Raw genomic sequence first — 24,362 nt, forward strand, 5'->3', positions numbered from 1 at the left:
AAATATGATGATAACATTTGGATTTAGTAATAATATTTAAATTTAGTAATAATATGTACAATTTATTAATAATATTTTAATTTAGTTATAATATTTATAATTTAGTGATATTAATAATTTTGTAATAATATCTATAGTTTAGTTATAGTTTTAATAATAATTTCAAGCAAGAAATTTGTTATCTACAATTCTGATTTTTTTAGATGAGCATATATTATTCGTATCATTTGGATTCTTCCGACTATTCTTCTCTTGAGTGTTTTTTGCACAACATTTCGGTCGATGTAACCTTTGACCTTCTTCAGGCGATCTTTATCGAACTCGGGTATCTTTTTGTTTAACTCTGGAATCTGCATGTAATTTTAAACAGATCTCTTTATTTTATCCACAGGGATAGTATGCTTTTTTTCCAACAACTAAGTTCTAATAATTTGTAATTGTTTTTTTGGGTCAATTGCACTGCGGGATGAACCTTCAGCCTCCAGAAGAATGCGATTTTACAACTGAATTTTATTAACTACTTTTTTCACTGCACTACAGGAACTTGCAGACTGTTGTTCTCATTTGAGTGTTTTTTTTTTAGCAACGTTTTGATCCATGTAACCTCTGGCCTTTTTCGGGTGTATCTTGTCAAACTCGGAAATTTTATTGTCAAACTTGGAAATCAGGACTTGTGAGTAGGAGGATACAGTAATTGGTAAAATTCAGTTGTAAAGTAACATTTTTTTGGAGGTTGAAGGTTCAATCCTCAGTGCAAGCGATACTCAAAATACAATTGCAGATGTCAGGATTTGTGAAAATAACACTCAAGATGAGAAGAGATGTCTAAAGAATCCAAATAAAAAAAAAATTTTTTTTAAGTTATTAGTAAGTCTTACACCATTCTTACTTCTCTTCCAACTCACAGAAACTTGATTATTATTGTTGGCTCTGACTCAACTTTAACATGTGTCACAAGGTAGAGAGCTCTTAGTTTTAATAGTTATCTCCCTTGGATCGAGTTTGCTGACCAAATAAAAGCGTCTAGTAAAATATGCCTCGTTCGCCTATACTTTGTTTTACCCAGGTTTAAAATATTCAAATAAGAGGAGAAATCTTATTAGTAAATCGAATCTCACACTGAAGATAGCTATCGAAAGCATAAGGGCATACGAAGCTACAACCCAAAATAACACATGCAACAAAAAATGCAAACGATATACAGGATATATATATATATATATATATATATATATATATATATATATATATATATATATATATATATATATATATATATATATATATAGGGTGGAGGCATAAATACTGTTACAAAATAAGATTCAGATTTATCCCAACAAAATAATTTATTACAAAACCCAATTACAGAAAATGATTAACAAATACTGAAGGAAAAATATGACATAAGTATTATTCAGAATGTTTCCCTTGACCCTTCAGTAGAGCAGCCTTCACTCTCTAGGAATGACGACCAAGAATAATCAAGAGCGTTATGATTAGCTGATGAAGACGGCCATTCTTCTTTGCTAATCCAGGACGTGTGGTTTGTCACAGTATCTAATTGGAAAGTCCGAACACAGAATTACACCATGGGGTCAGTGAACCTTCAAGAATGTCTTCAATGTAACGTTGTTTGTTAATCTTGACCCTTTGAGGGTAAAAAACAAGTGGAGATTTCCCTCTTTCAGAAATGGCTGCCCTGATAATCATTGATGCTGTTTTCTGCATTCTGAAAATCTTTCCTGCAGTATTGCTTCACAATTTCTCGCAAGGGCGCTATCATTTTGATGATTGTGGGACTATTGAAGTGAGAATAACTTTTCAGCCGTAAAGATGATGTTATTGAGCGTACCTTCTCTGATACGGTTCAAGACGTGTCGACTTCTGATGAGTCTGTTTTCAAATGTGAGTGCAGAGAGAAGCTGTTTTTATTTTGATCTTACAGGATGACATCTGTAGGTTACTTCGACATATTCTTCGTATAGTTCTTGGCGATGTTTGTGCTTCCTTTAAAATTTGTCTCATTGATCTTTATTGATTTCGCCTGATTTTTTCCCGACATTTTCTATGAGTTTAGGTGTTCTAGAGGTGCGGAGACGGCCTGATCGTTGTCTATCTTTGATCTACGAAGTTTCCGGGTAACGATCAATCGACCTTTTTATATACAATTGATTTTGAGGCTTTCCCCTTACTTGACAATTTCTGATGGACGCATGCCCTTCCCATGCTACTCTATGGGGAATCCTCTCTTCAATTCAACATTGTGAAAAATTAGTATATTTTCTTTCTGAAAAATAAGAAATCATATATTATGTTATAATATAATGACAATAAAATAGTAAATTTATTTTAATATTATCATAAAAAATAGTTCCGAAATTTTGTAACAGGAATTATGCCTCATCCTGTAAAAACTGGAAAGTATTATGAGGTAGAGATAAGAAAGTCCAAACCGTGCACAAGATGTGTGAATGGAAATCGCGTTTTAATGAAAAAGTTGACTTATACCTGTGCACCATAAAGAAAGAGAATGGTAACAATATTCGCTACTATAGATTGTGGGGATTCAGAAAAAATAAAACACAAAATAAAAATGAAAGTGGACACTGAGGAAAATGGAAATATAATATTGTACAGAATTTATTAAAAAAGATGTGCCCCCAAAACAGCTATGAAAATAGAGAAATATGGAGTGACATAAAAAGGAAGACAACCACCCTATGAGCAGTAAGCGGCACCAAAATATAGCAATATAGCTCAATAATATACAACAGGAAAATAAGAACAAGGATCCCAAACTTGTTGGATACAAGCGCAATAAAAGACAACCAAATCTGTGAGCGGATGAACATTAAAACTAGGAAGCAACAAAAGTATTTCAACAGAAATGCAAAAGACCTTCCCGAATTAATGATAGGTAGGAAAGTGTGTTAACACGTGGTAGCCAGCGGTGGTAGTAGAGAAATGCACTATCACCAAAGTGCACAGAGATGGAAAACTATTGAGACACAGCAGAAAGACATTTACAAGAAATATTCAGACCACGAAGAAAGGTTACTTTCAATCTACCAGTCCACGAGATTGAACAAGATAATCCAACATCACTGTTTCAACAGAGCAGTGACTCCACGGTAATAAACAACACCAAAACGACAACGCAACACGCCCAGCACATACAACTGCAGACACAACCTGGAGAAATACTAGAACTACCAACATCATCAAACCAACCTGTGAGAACAAGAAAACCCTTAACAAAATATAAGGACTTTATTATATATAAATATAAAAAATTAAATTAAACACGCATAGATAAAAATAAAATAAAATAATTCTACTTGACAAGAAAGATGTCACAAGGTAGAGAGCTCTTAGTTTTTAAGAGTTGTCTTCCTTGGATCGAGTTTGCGGACTCTTTGGGCAGAGTAAATAAAAACGGCTAATAAAATATACCTTGTGCGTTCATTCTTTGTTTCATCCAATATAAAATGTAACACATGTATCCTTACTGAAGATTAATAAACTTTTCCGTCTTTAATTTTTCTAGTTTTATTTTAACGCAAGAAAACGTAATTACAGATGACTGGCAATGTTATTTTTCTTCCATAAGCAATAAATTCGGTACTTGTTAAGATAGAGTTGACAAATTGATTTCTTAAGATATGTCGTTTTAAGTAAAAACAATATTACGTACTTAATTGTCATGTCGAAAATAGTAATGTATCTAAAAATTACGAAAAATCATCGAGTAGAAAGTTATTTATTATTAAAAGTAATTTTTACCGAAAATTGGATAAAATTGCGTTTTTAGACGTTTTAAAGTAGACAGTGAAGAGTTTATAGCAGACGAAATTGCAACTAACACAAGCAGGAGTAAATTCTCACGGCTGGAGATTTTGAATACACTTCCTTCCTGGCTTGTGCCATCAGAAGCTAGCTCTCAGTCACATGACCGACTTTATAAAAGTTTAAACTGGCAACACACTCTCTTCTTAGATATTAGACCAACAACTCCACATGGAACGGACCTGTCGCCCTCAACTTTCCTCTTGGGATTCAAAAGAACTCACTCAACGTTTGGGCTCGGGGTTCGACTAAGGCGTGAATACAAACAAGCCAACATGGCTATCTCCATATTCTTCAATGCGGAACATGCACAAACTCTCTTTCTCACCCTACAGTACTGTCTCTAATCTTTCGTGACGCATGTTTCCACTAGTATTTTAGACACTAACGTTCATGAACTCTTTCAACAGGCCTGTCTAATCTTTAATTTACGTTCCACACAGAAACACTTTCCACGACTAACCCGTTTCTCTATTCTTACTAACGAAGATGACCAATAAAGATGTTATTTAAATGTTAGAATGAGACTTCTTTTCTTGTTTTCATTATTACTACATTTTGGCGACTCCCAGCGCGATGGCAAGCGTACAGCGTTCGTCGACAAGTCTACAAGTTCCTACACAGGGACATAACTCGGAACGAATATTTTAGATTATTTGTTCATTGCATGCAATATTTGTTGTCTGTAGAACGAGAGACTTTTCTTTTTACTAAAAATATAATAGCAGTTGTTCTACTCCGTTATTTTTTAGATATATTACTATTTTCGACATGACGATTAAGTACGTAATATTGTTTTTGCTTAAAGCGAAATATTTTTAAAAACCAATTTGCTGACTCTATCTTAACGAGTACCTAAATGTTTTTCGAAGAGTTGATGCAAGAAGACTTTACCGCATTTTCCCGAAACCAACTTCGAATAACTACAAGAACTGTCCACCACACAATCGGCCAACTTTGTTGAACCCTGAAACAATAAATAAATAAATAAATAAAAAAATTAAATGTTCTATAAAATCGATAAACAATGTTCGTAATTCTATGCTATAAAATAAACGCCGAGTCTGTCTTGCGATTTTATTTATTTTTAGAGTGTGCCTGTTCGTTTGAAAAAAAATTGCCCCCCCCCCGCCCCAAAGTAAATCATAACAAATTTTCTATTAATCAAAATACCAGAGAATGCCCGTGCGAGCAAAAAAAAAAAAAAATGAGCCACGGTGGCCAGGCTCGAACGTGAAACGCGAAGGTAAAAACTTATGCCCAAGCGCCTTTTTTCAAACGACCATGAGTGGTTATGACGTCATAACTTTATAAAAAAGTGTTTTAGACAGTTTTAGTTTAATACGTTCGTTTTTTTTTTCAAGTCGTACATTTTCATATAAATATAAAAAAGGTCTGTTGTAATTAATTTCGAAATTCTAATTTTTTATAAAATCTAATTTTTTTAAATTTTAATTCAATAAAATATTCAGATAATATTTGATTTCATGTTATTGTCAATTTAATGTTTGTTTTTGCTTTTACCAATAACTTTACCAACTCTTTGAATTGTCTCCTCTTAAATTCTTCAAATATGAAAACAAAAAAAATATGTCTGAACATGCCGAAAATTCAATTTTTTAAGGTTACTAAATTTTAATTATTGCTAGAAAAAACAATGTGACACATTGTTAATTGCTGTCTAATAATATGCTAAGGAATTTCATTTTCGTCCGTAGGTTATCACCTTTCACACATTTAAATATATATGTCTCATGCTGTCTACCAAGCTTCAACTTCTGTTCTATCACCGAAATGTTGCATCCCCGTGTCTGTTTTACAAGTATTTCAACAATGTGCTCCAATGAACTTGCTACATTTATTCCCCATTGACATCCGACAAGCTCAATAAGCAGCAGAATCACACCTCTTCACTTTAGATGTCACCAGATGCCAAAAATGTTTTTTGCTCCAATAACTTATTGACTCCAATTGCTTGTCTTTGGAATTCTCTCCCTGTTTCCCCAAGTGTGTCATTATGCAGAAATTTAAATGTAATATGAACAAGTATCTCACTACACAACTTTCCACTTAGAATGTCTCTATTAATCCTTAAATTACAGTAGTACAGTGTAGGGATTGACGATTGCTAGTGGTTGGAAGATTCGAACCCAGTTACAAAGCTACTTTTGAAATTTGCTAGGAAGGTTGTGTCTCGGCCACCATCAACCGCCAGGAGAATTAAGGAAAATTAACAACTTTTAAGTGCCAGGCACAACGTTAATTCAATTAAACCATCACAATTGATGATCTCACACAAGGCCAGCCGTTCGCTTTTATTTTTCAGACAGTGCTGAACTTTAGAAAATTTCTTCTTAAAGGGACTATATAATTATAAATAATTATTTTTACACCTACAGACACTCGTATTTTATGCTTTTGCAATCATCAGTGCAGGAAGTGACGATTGCTACTACTTGGGAGATTCGAACACAGCTACAAAGCAACCTTTGACTTCATATATATATATATATATATATATATATATATATATATATAATAAAGGGTATCATTTTAAAGGCAACGAACTTTAAATTAACAACTCTTTTTTCTTTTAACTGCAGATTTGGCAACTATCGGTTATTTTAAGTTCATTTTGGTTTGGCACTTCATCATGAAGAGACTGACCCCCGAGGTGCGTTTGCAAATTGTGCAGATTTATTTTGAAACTCTCTTTGAGACATTTGATAAACGAATAATTTCAAGAAATGAATCTCTTACTGGCCACCTCGTTCGTGCGATTTAACCCCATTAGATTAATTGGGGGGGGAGGAGATGTATAAAGTTACATGTCTATACTGATAAGTAAGACACAACAGATCGTTCGGAAGACAACATTCAATGTTATTGCCGAAATACAGCTTAATTTTATATGTATCATAGTTTGTGAAAATTGGACATCTATATTACGCCATATATGCGCGAGCCACAGGATCATATGCTCGAAATTGTATTTAAATAAATGCCAAAAATTAATCTTTCATATAAAGCACATATTTGTACAATAAAAAATTACATTTCAATGATTTTTTTTTTATTTAAAATTTCCCACCTCTAAAAAGAAGTTGTCCATTACTTATGATGTACTTACCATTTGATATTGATCTGAATTCACTTTACAATCTTGTCTGAAAACATTTTCTGCCTTTGTGATTTCATTTGTTGTCTTTGAATCGGTATCAGACCTAAAAACAGAAAAAGAAAATCAATAATTTGACCATGGATCAAAATTAGAAATGAATTGTACAGAATATTAATTTATTTAAGATTGTTTATCAAATTATTATACAAATTAAGCATCTGGATAATTTTGTTTTTGCAACTATATATTTTTTCCATTTGCACACTAAGTTATTCATCACTTACATAGTTACTGTCTATTACTCTCACCCTCTTTCACTCCATGTTTACCTAGATGAGTTTGCCATTTAAGGATACTGAAACTTGAGATCAAAATCTCACCCTCAATATCATCATGGACATTGAATATGTGCCTACATTAAAGATGGCTTCCCATGTAGTAGGGACATCTTCAAAGATCCTAAATTGCCCTATATGTGCTTCCGAGTATCACTTGCGTTCATATTTCACACAATTATGGAATTACTATTTTTGAGAGTATTTCTGAGAAAATTTACCACATTCTACTCATCCCTCGGCCACCATTCACATCTGTGAAAACTTTAATGTTCACAATGTTGAATGGCTAGTCTATTAAAACAAGCCAACCATTGTTCACCCCAGAATGTGTCGCTGTCATGGCACACATGAATCACATTTTCCATTGCTTTCAACGAAATAGATGTTATGAAATTAAAGTCGCCTTTAGGAATGCCAGCGACTACATATCCCCATACCTCATCATGACAAGTCTCAAGAAACAAGGCAAGGTTAAACCCAGAGCTTCAACTTTCAAGGTAGACCCCCATTTCCAGACCACCTTCTCTAACATTAGGCTCTACATTTCAACTTTTCAGAGGTTGAAATACAGGAGAATAAACCTAGCCTGTTGTTCCTGAGCAAAACTGGCATTAGACCGCCTTTTTACCTAGATGAGTGTGCAATTAAAGTATACTCAAACTTGACATCAAAATCTGACCCTAAATATTGTCAGAGACATTGAATATGTACCTACATTAGAGATGGCTTCCCATGTGGTAGGGACAACTTCATACCCTCCAAGAAATTACAACACAGAAATCACTTTTTCCATTGATTTCAACGAAATAGATGTTATGAAATTAAAGTAACCTTTAGGACTGCCAGTAGTTACTGCAAAATGTTAATAAAAATGCAAAAATGTCAAGTCTAAAGTAGATAGGTAACGTTTTGGTTTCCACGAGTTTTAGCAAATAACAAACAGTGTCCTGAACAAGTGTATGTCTTTTATCTCAACCATCATCAATAGATCTGAGGTAATTTCATCAGCATCTGACAAAAACAAAATTTTTGTTAAGAATTTTGCATCAAATTCCACCCTTTGCAATCAGGGGCACCTACTTATCAAATTTCGTTTCACAACTGAAAATATGCTGTTCAAAATATCTGTTTGTGATGTTGCCAAACTTATCAAGAGCCTTAGTTTAAGTAAGGCAGCTGTCATTTTCAAGTCAAACGTAAACGAGTTATGATGATCCGTCCTCTAAAATAATTTAACTCATCTAATTTCTACTATCACTGATCATCATGGTGTTGTCTCACCAAAAACCAATTGACCCCTATCTTTAAGTGACCTCCAGGCCTTGGTAAGTGTTGACTATATATATACAGTGCATCACAAAAGTCAGTACACCCCTCACATTTCTTCAAATATTTAAGTATATCTCTTCATGGGACAAAAAGGATTTTTGACAAAATTAAAAGTATTCTGTCTGCAGCATATATAACCGAGTTAATTTATTTTCCTCCCAAAATAACTCAAAATATAGCCATTAAAAGCTAAATGCCTGGCAGCAAAAGCGAGTACACCCCTTCCGAAAAGTTGTCAATATTAATATGGTCGGCGCCACACGTGCTTAAGGTCATTAAAACAAAACAAATTAAATTTCGTATCATCATGATACCAGTAATCTATGGGCTTTGTTGATATGTCTTCAGCAAACTGTTTGCGAGCTTTCTTGTGTATTGCCTTCAGAAGAGGCTTCCTCCTGGAGTGACAGTCATGCACACCAATTTGAAGAGTACAAAGAGAAGTGTGTCATGCCTACAGTCAAGCATGGTGGTGGGAATGTCATGGTCTGGGGCTGCACGAGTGCTGCAGGTATTGAAGAGTTTCATTTCATTGAGGGAAACATGAACTCCAACATGTACTGTCACATACTGCAGCAGAGCATGACCCCCTCCCTCCAAAACTTGGTTGGAGAGCAGTGTTCCAGCATGTCAATGACACAAAACACACATCCAAGACAACCACTGCTTTACTGAAGAGGCTGAGGGTAAAGGTGATGGACTGACCAAGAATGTCTCCAGACTTGAACCCAATAGAACACCTTTGAGGCATCCTTAAGCAAAAGGTGGAAGGACGCAAAGTCTCAAATATCTCAATATATTTATGTAAATCTCATGTAGCCACACACCGTTCTGAAGAGACTTATTTTTCTCACACTAACAACATGGCAAAAAATAATAATGAAAAAAACAAAAAAAAAAAACACACACAACAAAAACAAAACAAAATAAAACAAAATTCTGAAGAACCGAAATATATAAATTTCAAACAAGTGAAATATTTGTTTATTTTAATTTAAAACAGGTGTAAAATATTGATTATTTCTGCCTCGTGATTTGGCTTTCTAAACGTATATGATAAGTATTTTCTTTTTATTCAAATTAATTTAATACTCGCATAACGGAATTCAAACAACTTACCCTATATATATATATATATATATATATATATATATATATATATATATATATATATATATATATATATATAAAATTTGAAAATCATTTCTTGTAAATATATAATAGCTCCCTACAAAAATTAACAACAAAAGAAACTAGAAACAGATAACCCTCGATTATGATATGATTAGCGATGAATGCATTTTCTAATAATTTTCTACCATTAATTATTCATTTACTGCAGATCTGCCACTCTGACGTCTGGAATATAAAGATATTTCGAAAAATATCAGAAATTGCGCCTTTTGGGCGATTTGACAAGTTCTATCTGAATAAGCTACCCTTCTTAAGAAAAGAAGTTAACCAAATTCTTGGGCGGCCAAAGTTTATTGTTAGGTCACCTGAAATATAGGCTAGACATTATGAGTTTATTTGGATAAGGAAAAGCAAAATCATGGATACAAATTCAAGTGTCTATTAATTATTGTTCAGGAATTTGATTACCCCCAAAAGATAACCAAATTATTTATTTTTTTACTCATACGAAATGGCATTTGAGAAAAAACCCTTGGTTATGCAAATGAAGAAAGAGGAAGAGGGACCCTCCGACGTGAGTGATGGTGAAAGGTAGAGACATAATGGAGGGTGAAGGCAATGGATCCTCCTATTTAAATTGGCGGTCAAAAATACAGATTTGAGGACAAAGAAGAAAATAATTTTGTTTTAAAGCTTGAGAATTTCAAAAAACTGCCTGAGATTGATTTTCTGAGAATTGTGAAATGAAATTCTGGGGATCGGAAGTGGGTTGAAGCCCATCTGATTCTCAATGTAATGAAAGGCAAAAATACCCTCAGGGATGCAATCTGCCAACCCCCTGGGTATTCAGACCAGTCATAGAGAAACCTCTGACTAAATCAACACTGTGAAAGAAAAACCTCGACTTTACTAATGAAAGCCACCGATTTAATTTTTCTATTTAGAGTCAGAAACTTATGGACGTTCAGAGTTTTGTAACTTTCAATAAATAATTAATTTTTTGTTTATAAGAAAAATGAACACTGTTTTTTTTATTTGCTGATTGCCTGTTAAATTGAAGGTGCAGTTTATTTCAGGTCTACCCTGACGCCCAGACGGCTTAGAGGCAGACCAAGCCGTTGTGAGAAAAGAGCTCAGCATAATGCCAAAAGGACGAATAGCCATTTGAAGTAAACAGTGTTGCCACACAAACTTAGAGTCGTGCGTGTTTTGTGTGTTCCGAGCATCTGAGCAATATTTTCCAGTATACCAGTGAGTCAGGTCACCCTTGAAGAGTTAACTATTAGACAGATTTAAAGGTGTAGCTACTGTTGGGTCACAGTTTAAACTAAGGACGGATAGTTCTTGATCTTGATACAATTAAATATATTAAGGGGAGATAAATCTGACCCCTATTGCCATTAAGTCATTCTAGTACCAGTAACCCCATAAATGATAATTTTAACACTACTTTTGACAATGAATACACATTCTAATGTCTTTTTAGAATTTAATATCAATGTACTGTAGGATCGTCTATATAAATGCATTTAAAAAAGAAGAAAATTTAATCAAATAAATGTTTCCGTACTTTACGTTCAAAATGCGCAATGCTGCAGCATCATTCGTGGTTGATCGTTTCTTCCTGTCAGACGTTGCACAATTTATATTAACTGAAATTTCGCAATCTGTAGTACAGAGATTCCAAGACGTTGACATTTCTTCTATCCTCTTTTTTATCATTGTCTTTATTTGTTCTTCATAAAAGGCTTTCTTGCTTTCACAGTCCGGTAATAAGTATTTAAGGTTGATAACAATGTCGACAGTACTTAGGGTGTTGTCGTTTGTTTCTGAAAAATAAGCATTTAAATTTTTTTACAAAAAATATATATATATATATATATATATATATATATATATATATATATATATATATATATATATATATATATATAAGGTTGATAACAATGTCGACAGTACTTAGGCTGTTGGCGTTTGATTCTGAAAAATAAGCATTTAAATTCGGTTACAAATGAAATATAAATATACTAAAACTCATCCAAAACATTCCTTTGTAAAATAATGATTTTTTCATGGAAACCCTTTATGTTTAACTAGCAGGGCTACCCAACATTGCTCAGGTAAAAAAATGTAACATATCTCTCTATCTCTCTCTCTTTTCCCTTCCCTTATTTTAACCCTCTCTCTTTCCCTAACCTCTTTTTATCCGTTGTCTAGTCTATCCACACTAGATGGGCATACATACACAGAAAACTATCCTTTACACATTAGATATGTTGTGGAATTAGTACTTATTTTATATTCATATTAGTACATAACACTGAAAAATTGTCTTCCCTTTCGACAAAAGTCTACCCTGTTTACTCTCAGCGAATAATAAGATTCTAAATTTTATATATTCATCTGGGACAACACTAACCAAGAAAATACCAATTTTGAGGATGCTTGTTTATTAGTTTTTTTTTTTTTGAGCTAGACACACAAAGATACAAACACAGGCAATTGCCCGTTATACAATAAAAGACAATTATACTAATGAAAATTACTTCAGAGAAATATTTTTCTAGTGGGAAATTTCTCACACAGTGCTGTCATGAGAAAACATGGCATAATTGCAGAAGTGGCTATCAACCCTCCTCTTCTTTTATTTTTTATATCTATCAGTCAAACAACCCGCAGACAGACACCCCACCTCCCACTCCCAAAACGAAAAAGCGCGCGAAAAAAAACTTTTGCCGCGAATTACGGCAGGAGAAAAAAGTCATTGGGCAAAAGAAATTGAATCGAACACATCGCTAAGCGGCTGTCCACAAAAAGATGTGATCAACACCAGCGGTGAGAAAGTTAACCGATAACCCACTCAAAGTAAATCTTTTCCATCGAGTCGAAAAGGAAATATACAAAAAACTATGAATATACCTTCGCCCAGATATGTTGAAACAAGCCAAATGAGAGAGATCAACTAAGCTTGCTCATGGAATCATCTTCACGTCGATGGTTAGAAAAAAAATGAAAGAAAGGGAAAACCTGTGAATGAACGACCATTGAAAGAATCAATCGCATATCGGCGAAGCTGGATCACCTCCCACCATAACCATTGGAATACTGACTTTTGTCGGATACTTGCTTATAGGTTTGAATGTGATTCCTTAACAAATAAGTACCTTAGATTTATTACTTCAGTCAACCACCGTCCTTATCTCATCGATATTGACTTACTAAACTGAATTGTTTTTTCTTGTTTTGAACATTTTCTGTTTGCCTCGTATGATATGACTTATAGTTTCATATGAACAAAAAAAAGAAAGAGAAAAAAGAAGATAACAAAAAAGAAGAAGAAAAGCAGTGCTTATTTGAACAGTTTTATCACACTAAAAATTGCAACACTACATCTATCTTTAAAAAGCTTATTAATAATAACAGCAAAAAATATTTGGGCTTAACTAGTTTTTCCTAATTAACATATTTTGGCGTAATATACATTATTAATCTACGAGGGTGGGTTCTCCTCCTTCTCCTCATCCTATTATTATTATTATTATTATTATTATTATTATTATTATTATTGTTGTTGTTGTTGTTGTTGTTGTTGTTGTTGTTGTTGTAGATTAACAAAGTTTGTTGAATACCTCTCATCAAAAAATGATATTCTACTTATTTAGGTGAAAAACTTGGTGGAAAGAAAAAAAGGGAAAATGTAAATTATTTATTATTCTAACTAGTTGTATCTATAACTTTAACCTGGGTGCCCGACGTTGCCCAGGTGTTTGAAGATGTGTGTTGAGCAAAAAAAAAAAAAAAAAAAAAAGAAAAAATAGAGGTTGTTGGCAAGCAGGCTCGAACCCGTACTGCGATGGAGGTAAAGCATGTGAAAAAATGTGACGTCTTTGCCGTTGTGTCTATCGCCAACCGGAAGTGCAGTAGGTTTAAATTAAGGGTAATCAGTCGAAAAGAGTGGATGGCTTTCGAAAATATTGGTGAGAAAAGCGACCCCTCCTTGTAGAAGGCCACTTAGAGAAGCTACCCAACTACTATAAGGTAGTACTGTCCATCACGTGGTCCCGCATAGTCCACGTGTATCCATGACTATAGGTAATCAGCTTTTGGCCAGGGGCTAAATTGAATTGGTGGCGCTTTAGCAGCTAGTGCACATCCTCTGCTTGCTTTCACCTTTTCTTCAATAGCCTTGTCTATGTTTTTCCAGTACACGTATTAATGAATTAAAATTTTCATTCTGGTGGCGCCAGGTGTCCCGTGTGGAAATTCTTTAAGATTTTTCTTTTGTAGGATCGCTGGAACAACTACTTTCTATATATATATATTAATACCTGGTGGCATGTTTAGAAAACCTCTGCTATTTGTTCATCAGTCTGCAAGTTTTCCTTGGTTTCTCTTATAAAATCGTCACTTTCGGCTTCTTTCCTTACGTCATCCAGAGTAACGGTAAATCTTTCACAGTGTTGCATAGGATCGAACTATAATATCTCTCTGATTGTAGTGATGCGATCACCGAGTCTTCAAGTGGTTCACAATTCCTTGGTTATTAACTGGATAGCCCGTTTGTGTGTCCTAATTTTATTTGACGGAAGGAGCTCCATATCAAAATCATAATTTAATAAGATTTTCCCAAAATCTTTGGAGCTTATTTGCCGTATGTGTAGACAACCCTTTCTTCGAGCCAGATGGAGGTGTGTGGTTCGTTTTAAGTTTGAAATGTCGTCCATGGAGAAATCTGTGAAACCTTGTTACCGCGAAGATGGTGCTTAAGGATTCTTTCTCTATCTGGGAATAATTCCTTTCCGTGGGTAGTAGGGTCCTCGACGTGTGTGCTATCGGTTTCGTCGATCTGTCAGGGATTTTATGCAGGTTACACGCGCCGATTCCATATGCGCTCGCATCACTTGCGACGATAATGTCTATCTTTGAGTTGTAATGGTCAGGAGTAGCTCCGATGTGAGCACCTCTTTTAGCTTTCCGAACGCCCTCATGCATTCTGTGGTCCAGTTCCGAACCTGGTCCTTCTCAGTAGTTTATTTAAAGGTGCGCGCAATGTGCGCATATTATGTATGAAGGCTTGATAGTAATTAGCTAAGCCACATAACATAGTAACACTGCAAAGGTTTTTAAGTTTGCAGTGTTACTATGTCATGTGGCTCAGGCATATTTTTTTATTGCTATTGATCTTTCTGGATCGGTCCGTCTTTTTTTTTTTTTACACAGTGATCACCACTTATCAAGGCCTGGAAGCCACTCAGGGATAAGGGTTATTGCAAGTACATTACGTTAGTGTGGAGATTTGATGAAGTGTTTACTTTAGGGGGCGGTTCATTAGGAATTTGTTAACGTTGGACTTGAAGACATCCAAGTTGTAGTCCGGTGGGAAGCAGGCAGACGGAACAGAGTTTCACAGGCGTGCAGTTCTAAGAAAGAAGCTTTGTTCATGGAATCCGCGTTTTGATTTAGGTACAGATATAGAGTGGGGGAAATTTTTCACAGTGGATTCAGCTAGACGGGTGTTTTTCGTGAAACATTGGCGAGGGGGGGACCAGAGATTGGAGTTCAGACGAGCACCTGCCATGGAAATAAGGATAAAACAAGGATAGGCTCGCAACGTCTCTTCTGTGGGAGAGAGGTTGCAGGGTAGAGAAAAGGGCATCCCCCACTAAGCCACGAAGTCTATTTTGTACTCTGTCAAGGAAGGATAGGCTTTTTTAGCAGCTCCTGCCCAGATATGGCAGCAGTATTCCATCCTTGGACATACTTGGCTTTTATATAGATAGAGAATTGCATCAGTAGTGAGATATCTTCTGGAGCGATAGAAGGATCCCACCATCTTTCCAGCGACCTTGGCAACAGACTTGATGTACGTGTTCCATTTCAGATCAGGAGTAAAGGTCAAACCCAGAAGCTTGTCAAAACACGGGGTCTCACCCAGACGAGAGCCATCCATCACAATTGATGCCAGATGGGGATCAGAGCGTTGATGATGTAAGGATAGGAGTTTGGTTTTGGATGCATTAAAGGTAACCGAATTTATTATGTTCCACAGCTCCCAATTTTTGTAATAAAAGAAGAACCTTCATCTGCTCACTCCATGGCGTGCAATCGATCCTGAATACGTTACTAAAATCTATGAAAACATGCTTCAAAAGTCCAATCCCATTTAAGACAATAGTGAAATGCTGACCAAATCGCGGTCAGAGAAAAAAAAACATTCTGGTCTGATTCATTGCTGTCTTCCTTCGCTATTACTTTGTTAATAGTTCCAATGTTTTCTTTGAATGTGACTACATTTCCAGTACTTTTTTCGTTGAATTTCCTTCTATCCTCTTCTCTTTCTCTCCTTTCCGCTTCTTGTTCTCTTGTTTCTTCTCCTCTTTCCCCTTCTCTTTCTTTTTTATCTTTTCTCTTTCTCTTCTTTCGGTCCCTCTTTCTCTTCTTTTTTCTTTTCTTTATTTTTCTTTTTTTTTTTGGTCTTCGTTTTGTTTCTGTAATTTCAAAGTCTGAGTCCGTTGTAACTGCATCATTTCAACTAGTTGCTTTGAAAGCCCTTCCATTTTGGAAAAATAGACTCACCAGACAAATCAGTGTCTAAGAAACGATAAACAGGAAACCCGCAACTTTATTTAAACTCTGTCGAAAACACACACACAAACACACACAAACACAAACACACACACACACACACACACACACACACACACACACACACACGCACGCATTTTGCGTCCAGAGGAATTTAGAGTAATAAAACGAATTGAAAGAAAAAATCCAGTCGCGTATTCGCGTCATTGAACTGAATTCTCGTAATGGAATGAATGCGAGTTCGATCCTTCGCAGAGCCGATATATATATATTTTTTCCTTTTATCGAGAAAACGAAATCGTGCAGCTTTCGATTGAGAAATTTTTAGTCCCAGTAAAATATTTTTTTTAATTAAATATATACTGTAAACCGAATATTGCTTCTTGCAGAGAGGAAAAATTACGATATTTGCCCAAGCGAAAGATAGATCAGCCCACAAGAAAAAAAAAAAAAGGTTTCTTCTTTTTTCTTTTTCTTTTATCTGTGTGATTAAAACCAAACAAAACGTTTACTTTCAACAAACAGCCCACAAATAAAGGCTTTTGGATAAAGGAAAAAAAATTCTGGGCCGATAAAAATGTCATTGAATGTTAGAAATGAATTATACCAATTCTTTTTAGCAATATAAAGTGTTGTATGTTTTTCTACTCACAGCGTTTTGAAAAATACGCTTTTTCGAGGTGAAGTCATTTTTTTGCCGTTGAAAACACTTTGTGGAGCCACCATTTACTTTTCCAAGGAAGGTAGAAGTACGAGTTTGTTTACCAAAAGTTGTTTATCCAAAGAAGATCAGTGTAGGTTCTTTTTTCGAATCCTTACGTCGCTAATGTTGTGGTCCTGATTAGGTGTCACAATATTAAGGTGAAAATGTTCTAGTGTTCACTACAAATGGTCAAACTGCGTGTATGCTCTTCCCTCTAAAACAGAAATTTCTGGCTTACATCGTGCCAGACGAATCCATATTATCATGAATATATGGCGTGTTAACTACCCCAGAACAGTATTATAAAGAAGGTGCTGAAAAAAGACAAAATAGCTAGACAGAATCAAATATAGTTTCCTCTTAGGCAATTCTATAACGATTTAAATTCGAGAATCTGAGATTTCTGTTTTATTAGAAGTTGAAATTTGTATGCATACCATTAAATTCCCTATTAAAAGCTACACTTGATTCACGTAAACAATATTTGGTACAACCATATTAATCTACTGACCTGTTTCCTTTGAACACTGGGATACATCTGTTGATCCTGTTCCCAAGGTCGTTCTATTAACTGGGCATTTGATGCATATAATGCTGTTCGTTTCAGTTTTGTAATAACCAATATTGCAGTCTTTACACGACAGATAGTCTGCTAATGGCTCTTTACCAGCCGGACAATTTGCTAAAAAAGGAGAGAAATAAAATAAACTTTATAAAATACAACATAAAAATGTATCAGTTACACAAGAATATTTGGGTCTCATTGGCCTTCGGGCCGGGATCAAAGTGTAGTATCTGTTCCGGCAGATACTGCAAGCTATGACTAGCTATGACTAGCAAAGACCAGATGTGGGGGCAACCCCACATGCCTGACCTTTAACCAGCTCCCATTTCCCACCTCTCGGGAGCTGGTCCCCTTTTTCCCTTCCCCCTCCCTTCACTCCTCACATTAAAAATCGGCCTTGTGCCTAATTTGCTCGGTGGGGGAGCAAATAAATACCATCTGTTCTTCAGATGCTGCACTTCAATTTCTTGTTCTCTGTCAATGGAGGAGAAATCCTTCACGACTGAGACAATTTTTATTTTTGTTCCTTTCCTCCACGTTAAAAAGCGACCCTGGTGTCTAACTCTGTCCCGTAGGGAGGCATTGTAAATAGGAACATTATAGGTCTTTTACTAAGGAACCCATTCAAAGTAAATGATCCGTTTCCAATTTTTGTAGATAATGTTTGATAATTTCTTTGCATAATTTGGATTACTATTCTCATCTTGCTTGTTATTGTCACAACGTTTCTGCTGATGTAACTTCCAATGCATCTTTTTATACTTGTGAATTTTTATAGCGAAATCGAAAGAAATTATAGAGAATTTTAGACTGGATCTTTTATTTAATCCATGGGAATAGATTGTTTTCGTTCCATCAGCCATGACCGGGTAGGAGTTTTAAGTAATTGTGATTTTGTTCTTTGTTCAGTGTCGCTTACGGTGGGGATTGAACATTCGACCTTAAAAAGACTTTTATTTGGAACTGATTGATACATAACACTCTTATCCGTTACACCATGAGCCCATGTCGTTCTCTAGTTTTTAAACTAATGGAAAAATGGAATTTCGAACTAAACCCATTATTTAATTCTCAAGAGTAGATTTTTCTTATTCCATCGACCATAACCGGATAAATGTGTTAAGTAAAAATATTGATGTTGTTCCAGGGTTCAAAAAGATGCAAGTTGGAGATTACATTAACTGATGCGGTGTCAAAATAAGAACCAAGATAAGAAACAGTTGTCCAAACAATCTGTTCAAATGAACTTTTCACGTTTCAAAGGTTAAAATAATTGGTGGGACTCCACTGTCTTTTGCTTTCAAAACTCCTATGTCAAGTGGTTTTGGTCTACAGTCACGAAACTTAATATATAGGGTATTCGAACCTATGCGGAATTTTATACTTGTGTTTTAGCCGGGGAAAATCAGTGCAAAAGAGTGAAAACTAAAAAAAATGAATTTGCCAAGTAAAGGTCGAATGACAGCATTACGACTATGCATGCATAACGTAATAGATATTGGTTCATGTTTTAATTTTTAGCCTTGAAGTAAACATTCCTTTATTGCTTAGTCATTAACGTCAAAGGAAAAAGTAAATCGTGAGCTAAATTTTTTGGTTTCGATTCTTGGTAGTTACTTTTCAAATCATTACTATATATTGCGTCCAATATAATATAATAATAAATACGAATTCTGCATTAATCAAAATATCATATAAAGCGTATTTTAAGACCAGGTAATGTCGGGTGGCTCGATAGTATATATATATATATATATATATATATATATATATATATATATATATATATATATATATATATATATATATATATATATAGTGGTGCCAAAAAAAAAATTTGCGCTTGGATTTTTTTTTAAACCGCAAATTTAAGCTAAATTAGATGCAACTGTTTAAACAACCTATACCTCATTTGACTCGTCTTTTATTCCTCTAAAGAAGGTCGGAGGTTATATCGACCGAAACCTTGTAAAAATCACACTTAATATGAGAACAGTAATCCGATAAATAATAATACAAATAACCAATCCTCATCTCAAAAATTTATAAACCTTAAGAAATAATAGGTTATGAATTATTTTGTTCGTTTGCTTATATAAGAAAATACAATCACCTAATATATGTAACACGATGAAACCAGTTACAGGGTTTTTAATATTTTTTTTTAATATAAGTTATGTTTTATATAAATAGTTTGTTCCACAGTCGTTTTATTTAATACTTTGAATATTTATATATAAGATATAAAATATTAATAGTGGAGCAGTAATCATTGAAAAAAGGAGCGACAAGAAAAATAAAAGTATGCTAAAATTATTCTTACCTTACATTAAATAAATCGAAGATGTTAATAATAAAAATGGTGCTTATGCACTTATGTTACCGTGCTATTTTTTTAAAAATCGTATTTTCAAGTTAAATTTGAGTTTTACGATACATTTCTCACGTTGTTAAAGTACAAAATATTTACAAAACTCCCTTCCCTATGTTAAGAATGGCTTTCTAAATAATAACGTTATGTTACTGTTTTAGCACCGTAACATAAGCGCATAAGTTCCAACAAAAGTTATGTCTTATATTTTACGAAACAAAACTAGTTCGTGTTATTTTTTAATGATATCAATGTAAGTATGAGAAAAAAACGCAAAAACAATAAAAATTTACATGTTAATTGATAATTTCTCTTGCGTTTTATGCAGACATTTATGGATAAATAAGCATGTACAATAAAAAATGGATAAAAATTATATAAGACTTTCCTTTTTCGAAACAAATAGATTTCTTTTTCACGAACTTCGCAGACGAGAGTTAATCGTATTAAATTTATTTTAACGTTCTCTGCTCACGAAAATTATGTAAATTACAAGACTGTTGATTAGAGGTCTCTGTTCATTTTTTTTTTTTTTTTTTTTTGTAAAAGGCACAAAAATAAATTTGCCACTACTTCAATTAAATAAAATCAAATCATAAAAGGATTTTTTTAAAGTTGATGCTGGATGTTCTAATTTAACATTGCCAATAATCATATATTCTATTATATGAATATTTTTTTTCAATATTGGAAACCTTTAATAAAATATTCTATATTTAAAACTTCATATCGCGATATATTGGAATTTACTAGCATTTTAATTTCTTTAAAAATAATATTTTTTTAGAATTCTGTTTTTTTAAACTTCAAATAATTTTATTATCGAGAAAAAGCGTTGATTTTTTATAACATAATAATATTGATTTATGTCCATTTTTTATTTACAACTTTAAGGTAAGTAAATTGTGTATATATGTATAAATTCATATTCCTGTCTGTTTGTTTGTTTGTTTTTTGTTTGATCACAATTTGATTGATATATACAAAGAGTCTGCTACTTTACTCTTTCATTTATTTCTATATATAGTATGATTCTTGCAAAATATACAATTAATAGACCATCTCATTTGCATATTGCATAAAGGAAAACTAATTTTACTAAATAGCTGTATGGAAGGAACTGTTTCTAGCGAGAAGATTTTTTAAGTGTTCTATTTAAAAAAAATTTTTAAGTAAACTTTAAATAACAATTTAATTGATAATATATTTAATTTAATTTATTTTGGAATTATTTCCGACATCGACATTTTTTATCTCTCTCTCTAGAAACTTCGAGACTTTTAGTCAGGTCATGTAATATGCTATATGGTCGGGTCACCGGCGACTAAACTGGTTCCCCCACCAGACTTGTTTGGTGAGGAGGGCGGCTAGTCTTCCTGAAGGATAAAAAACAAGACATTTCAAAGGGCGAATGAACCCTTTTTCGGGGTTAACGGCCAACTAGCACCGTGTGTGTTTGTGTGTATGTATGTGTGTGTTGAGGTGGAGAGGGCTCCCTTAAGCCGTGGTGAAGGCAACTTTTCTAGGAGAAGCAAATCTTTGATTTAAAAAACCATAAAGCGGGAGACCAGTATCCGCATTAAGCTGGTCTGCAGTTTAACTTGTTGCTGGCTATCTTGCTCTTGCTTGTTGCTGGATCTCAACATTTTGATCCGAGAGAGAGACTTAGCTGTCGTAAAAACTAAGACACTGTAACATCATCTGTGTATAGATACTCCCTCAGGCATTTGCTTATAAAAATGGTCCTGTGGCGATGGAAGTAATTTTCTGCTCATGGACTTGACGTGTCTTAGGGAGTGACACTCGTCTGACAAGACGTTGCACTCATCATATATATATATATATATATATATATATATAATGCAAACATTTCAACGTTTTCTTCCAAATATAGCTGAAATTTTGCATGTATATCTCTACGGTTATGTGGTAAATTACAGCTCTGAAATAATTGTGATTTCGGTTTTACAGGTGTTTGAACTGAGTCAAGTGTGAAATGGAGCCTGTTGATTGTCGAGCAGTGATCCGGTTTTTGTATTTGAAAGGGCGTACACCCCAGGAGACTTTTGATGAAATGAAAGAAACTTATGGTTATAATGCCCCATCATATGACCTTGTAAAACGCTGGCATTGTGAATTCAAACATGGCCGCAAGTCTGTAGAAACAGCTCCTAGACCTGGTCGTCACCCTTCTGTCATTGATGAGGCATCTGTCCATCAAGTTGAGGCTGACATTTTGGAAGATCGGTGCATTACTATTCGCCAAATAGCTCAAGATGTCAAGATTAGTACAGGGTCTGTGGAAACTATCATTCATGACCATTTACATATGCATAAGGTGTCTGCCAGATGGATTCCCAGGTTGCTCACACCATTCCGGAAGCGAGAACGCGTCGAGTGCTCGAGGATGAATTTGGAGATGTGCCAAGAAGATGAGTAAAAGTTTTTCAAAACCCTGATTACACAGGATGAATCCTGGGTCCATCACTATGATCCAGAGATCAAAGCCAAGTCAATGCAGTGGAAGCACTTGGACTCACCACCTCCAAAGAAGGCAAGGGTGCAGCCATCCGCTGGCAAAGTCGTGCTCACAGTCTTCTGGGACCAGGACGGAGTAGTGATGACAGATTTTCTGGCAAAGGGTGCCACAATTACAGGAGCCTATTATGCTTCACTTTTGAGGAAATTAAGGGAAGCTATCAAAATCAAGAGGCGGGGCAAGATCAGCAAAAGTACCCTCCTTCCACTGGACAACGTTCCGGTCCACAACTCGCATGTCGCCAGATCAGAAGCACGGGCGTGTGGTTATGAAATCCTAACTCATGCTCCCTACTCTCCTTACCTTGCACCCTCTGATTGTCAACTCTTCCCAGACATGAAGTTGTTTTTGAAAGGAAAGCGTTTCACAGATGACGCAGCCTTGATTTCTGAAGTCACGTCGTGGTTGGAGGACCAACCTGGGGTGTTCTACAAAAACGGTCTCCAGAGCTGCATCACACGATGGGAGAAATACATAACTCTGGGTGGTTCTTATGTAGAGAAAGACTAATAACAGTGTCAAGTTTCGTTGCTCTACTGCTATGGAAAGTAGGTCAGAGAAATTATTTGTTGTACGCCCCTCATATGATATATGTTAATCAAGGAAGTTGGTAGTGACATATCTTTATCAATTATCAGATCTCTTAGTTCTACTTGAATCACCGGATTTAAATAGTTCATAGGGTACATCATTATCGCTTTACCACATGTTTTTAATAAACTGTATAATTTCCATGGAGCATGCTTATTAGAATTGAAATAAAAATTAAAATAAATTCTGGAGTTTCTATACTTACGTATAAGGCAGTCAGTTTTACTGGTAGAAGCATTTCCAAATGTTGTAAAGATTCCCGTACAAGCGATGCATTGATGATCCCCCCTGTTTGCTTGGTAGGTTCCCTTAGGGCAGACTATGCATGCACTCATAGAATTATCAATTTTATAGCCAGGTGGACAGTTCACTAGAACAAATAAACAAATGAAATTTGAAATTGAAAATAGCAAAAAAGAATGAAAAATAACATCTGTCTATCCATCTTAATGTTTATATCTATCTAGCAACACAACAACAAGAAGAGATAGTTCATTCAAAACCATTGCCAGCATTCAACATGTCCTCATGTGGGGCGCAATCTACATCCATATGTGCCAGAGTTTGATCATCGATTTAGTGGGCAACGGCTTAACATCTGTGAATAACGTGATCCCGACCAATTAACCACCTTCTAGTAAAACCAGTAACGAATAGTTTGTCTTACGGATAATGGATGACACGTGCTGGGAGTTTATTTAAAGTGAAACTGATTTGCACATAGCTAGCCCTACTCTCTCATCCAAACCAGCCTGATCACATGACAAAACAGGGTCGAAACAGTTTGAAACTAGACGGAATGAAGGAGCTGCCAGAATTGTCATCGTCCTTTTTAGATGAAATGCATGGTGTTTCTAAATGGTAACCCATCTGGTACTGGCCCGGCACAACGTTGCTTAACTTTGATGATCGAATGATAACTGGTGTATCAATGTGATTATGTCATACCTGAACCACTTCACCTTTTATAGACATAATTTGCTCTAGGGGCATTCAAGGGTGTTTACACTTATATCTCTGCGAGCCAACATTTTGTAGAATGTGAAACTAATACTTAAAATTAGAAACTTTGTATTCTTCATATTAACTCTAAGACGTTTATTCTCCATTTTATTTACCATTTTTATTTATATATTGTTTAATGCATGTTTCTCCGCGAGACTGAAGATATCACAGAACAATCAATGATTTTCAAGCCAAGTTTAACTTCAAACAAACAGAAATTCAATTATTCAAACAA

General features: G+C 34.8%; 1 protein-coding gene across 1 annotated transcript in view; it reads right to left on the reverse strand.

Moving 5' to 3' along the window:
- The window catches only part of LOC145266649 (cysteine repeat modular protein A-like), a 110,060-nt gene that overhangs the window by 41,606 nt on the left and 44,092 nt on the right, over positions 1 to 24,362 (reverse strand). Inside the window, exons 8-12 of the mRNA XM_080122575.1 lie at positions 23,328 to 23,492; positions 17,568 to 17,738; positions 11,339 to 11,597; positions 6,977 to 7,070; positions 4,741 to 4,813 (exon numbers count right to left, since the gene is read on the reverse strand). Of these exons, the coding sequence (XP_079978701.1) occupies positions 4,741 to 4,813; positions 6,977 to 7,070; positions 11,339 to 11,597; positions 17,568 to 17,738; positions 23,328 to 23,492 (762 nt within the window). The remainder of the gene's footprint in view (positions 1 to 4,740; positions 4,814 to 6,976; positions 7,071 to 11,338; positions 11,598 to 17,567; positions 17,739 to 23,327; positions 23,493 to 24,362) is intronic.

The sequence above is a fragment of the Euprymna scolopes genome, chromosome 41, assembly GCF_053919585.1.
Source record: "Euprymna scolopes isolate OS-2025 chromosome 41, ASM5391958v1, whole genome shotgun sequence".
Classification (NCBI taxonomy): Eukaryota; Metazoa; Mollusca; class Cephalopoda; order Sepiida; family Sepiolidae; genus Euprymna; species Euprymna scolopes.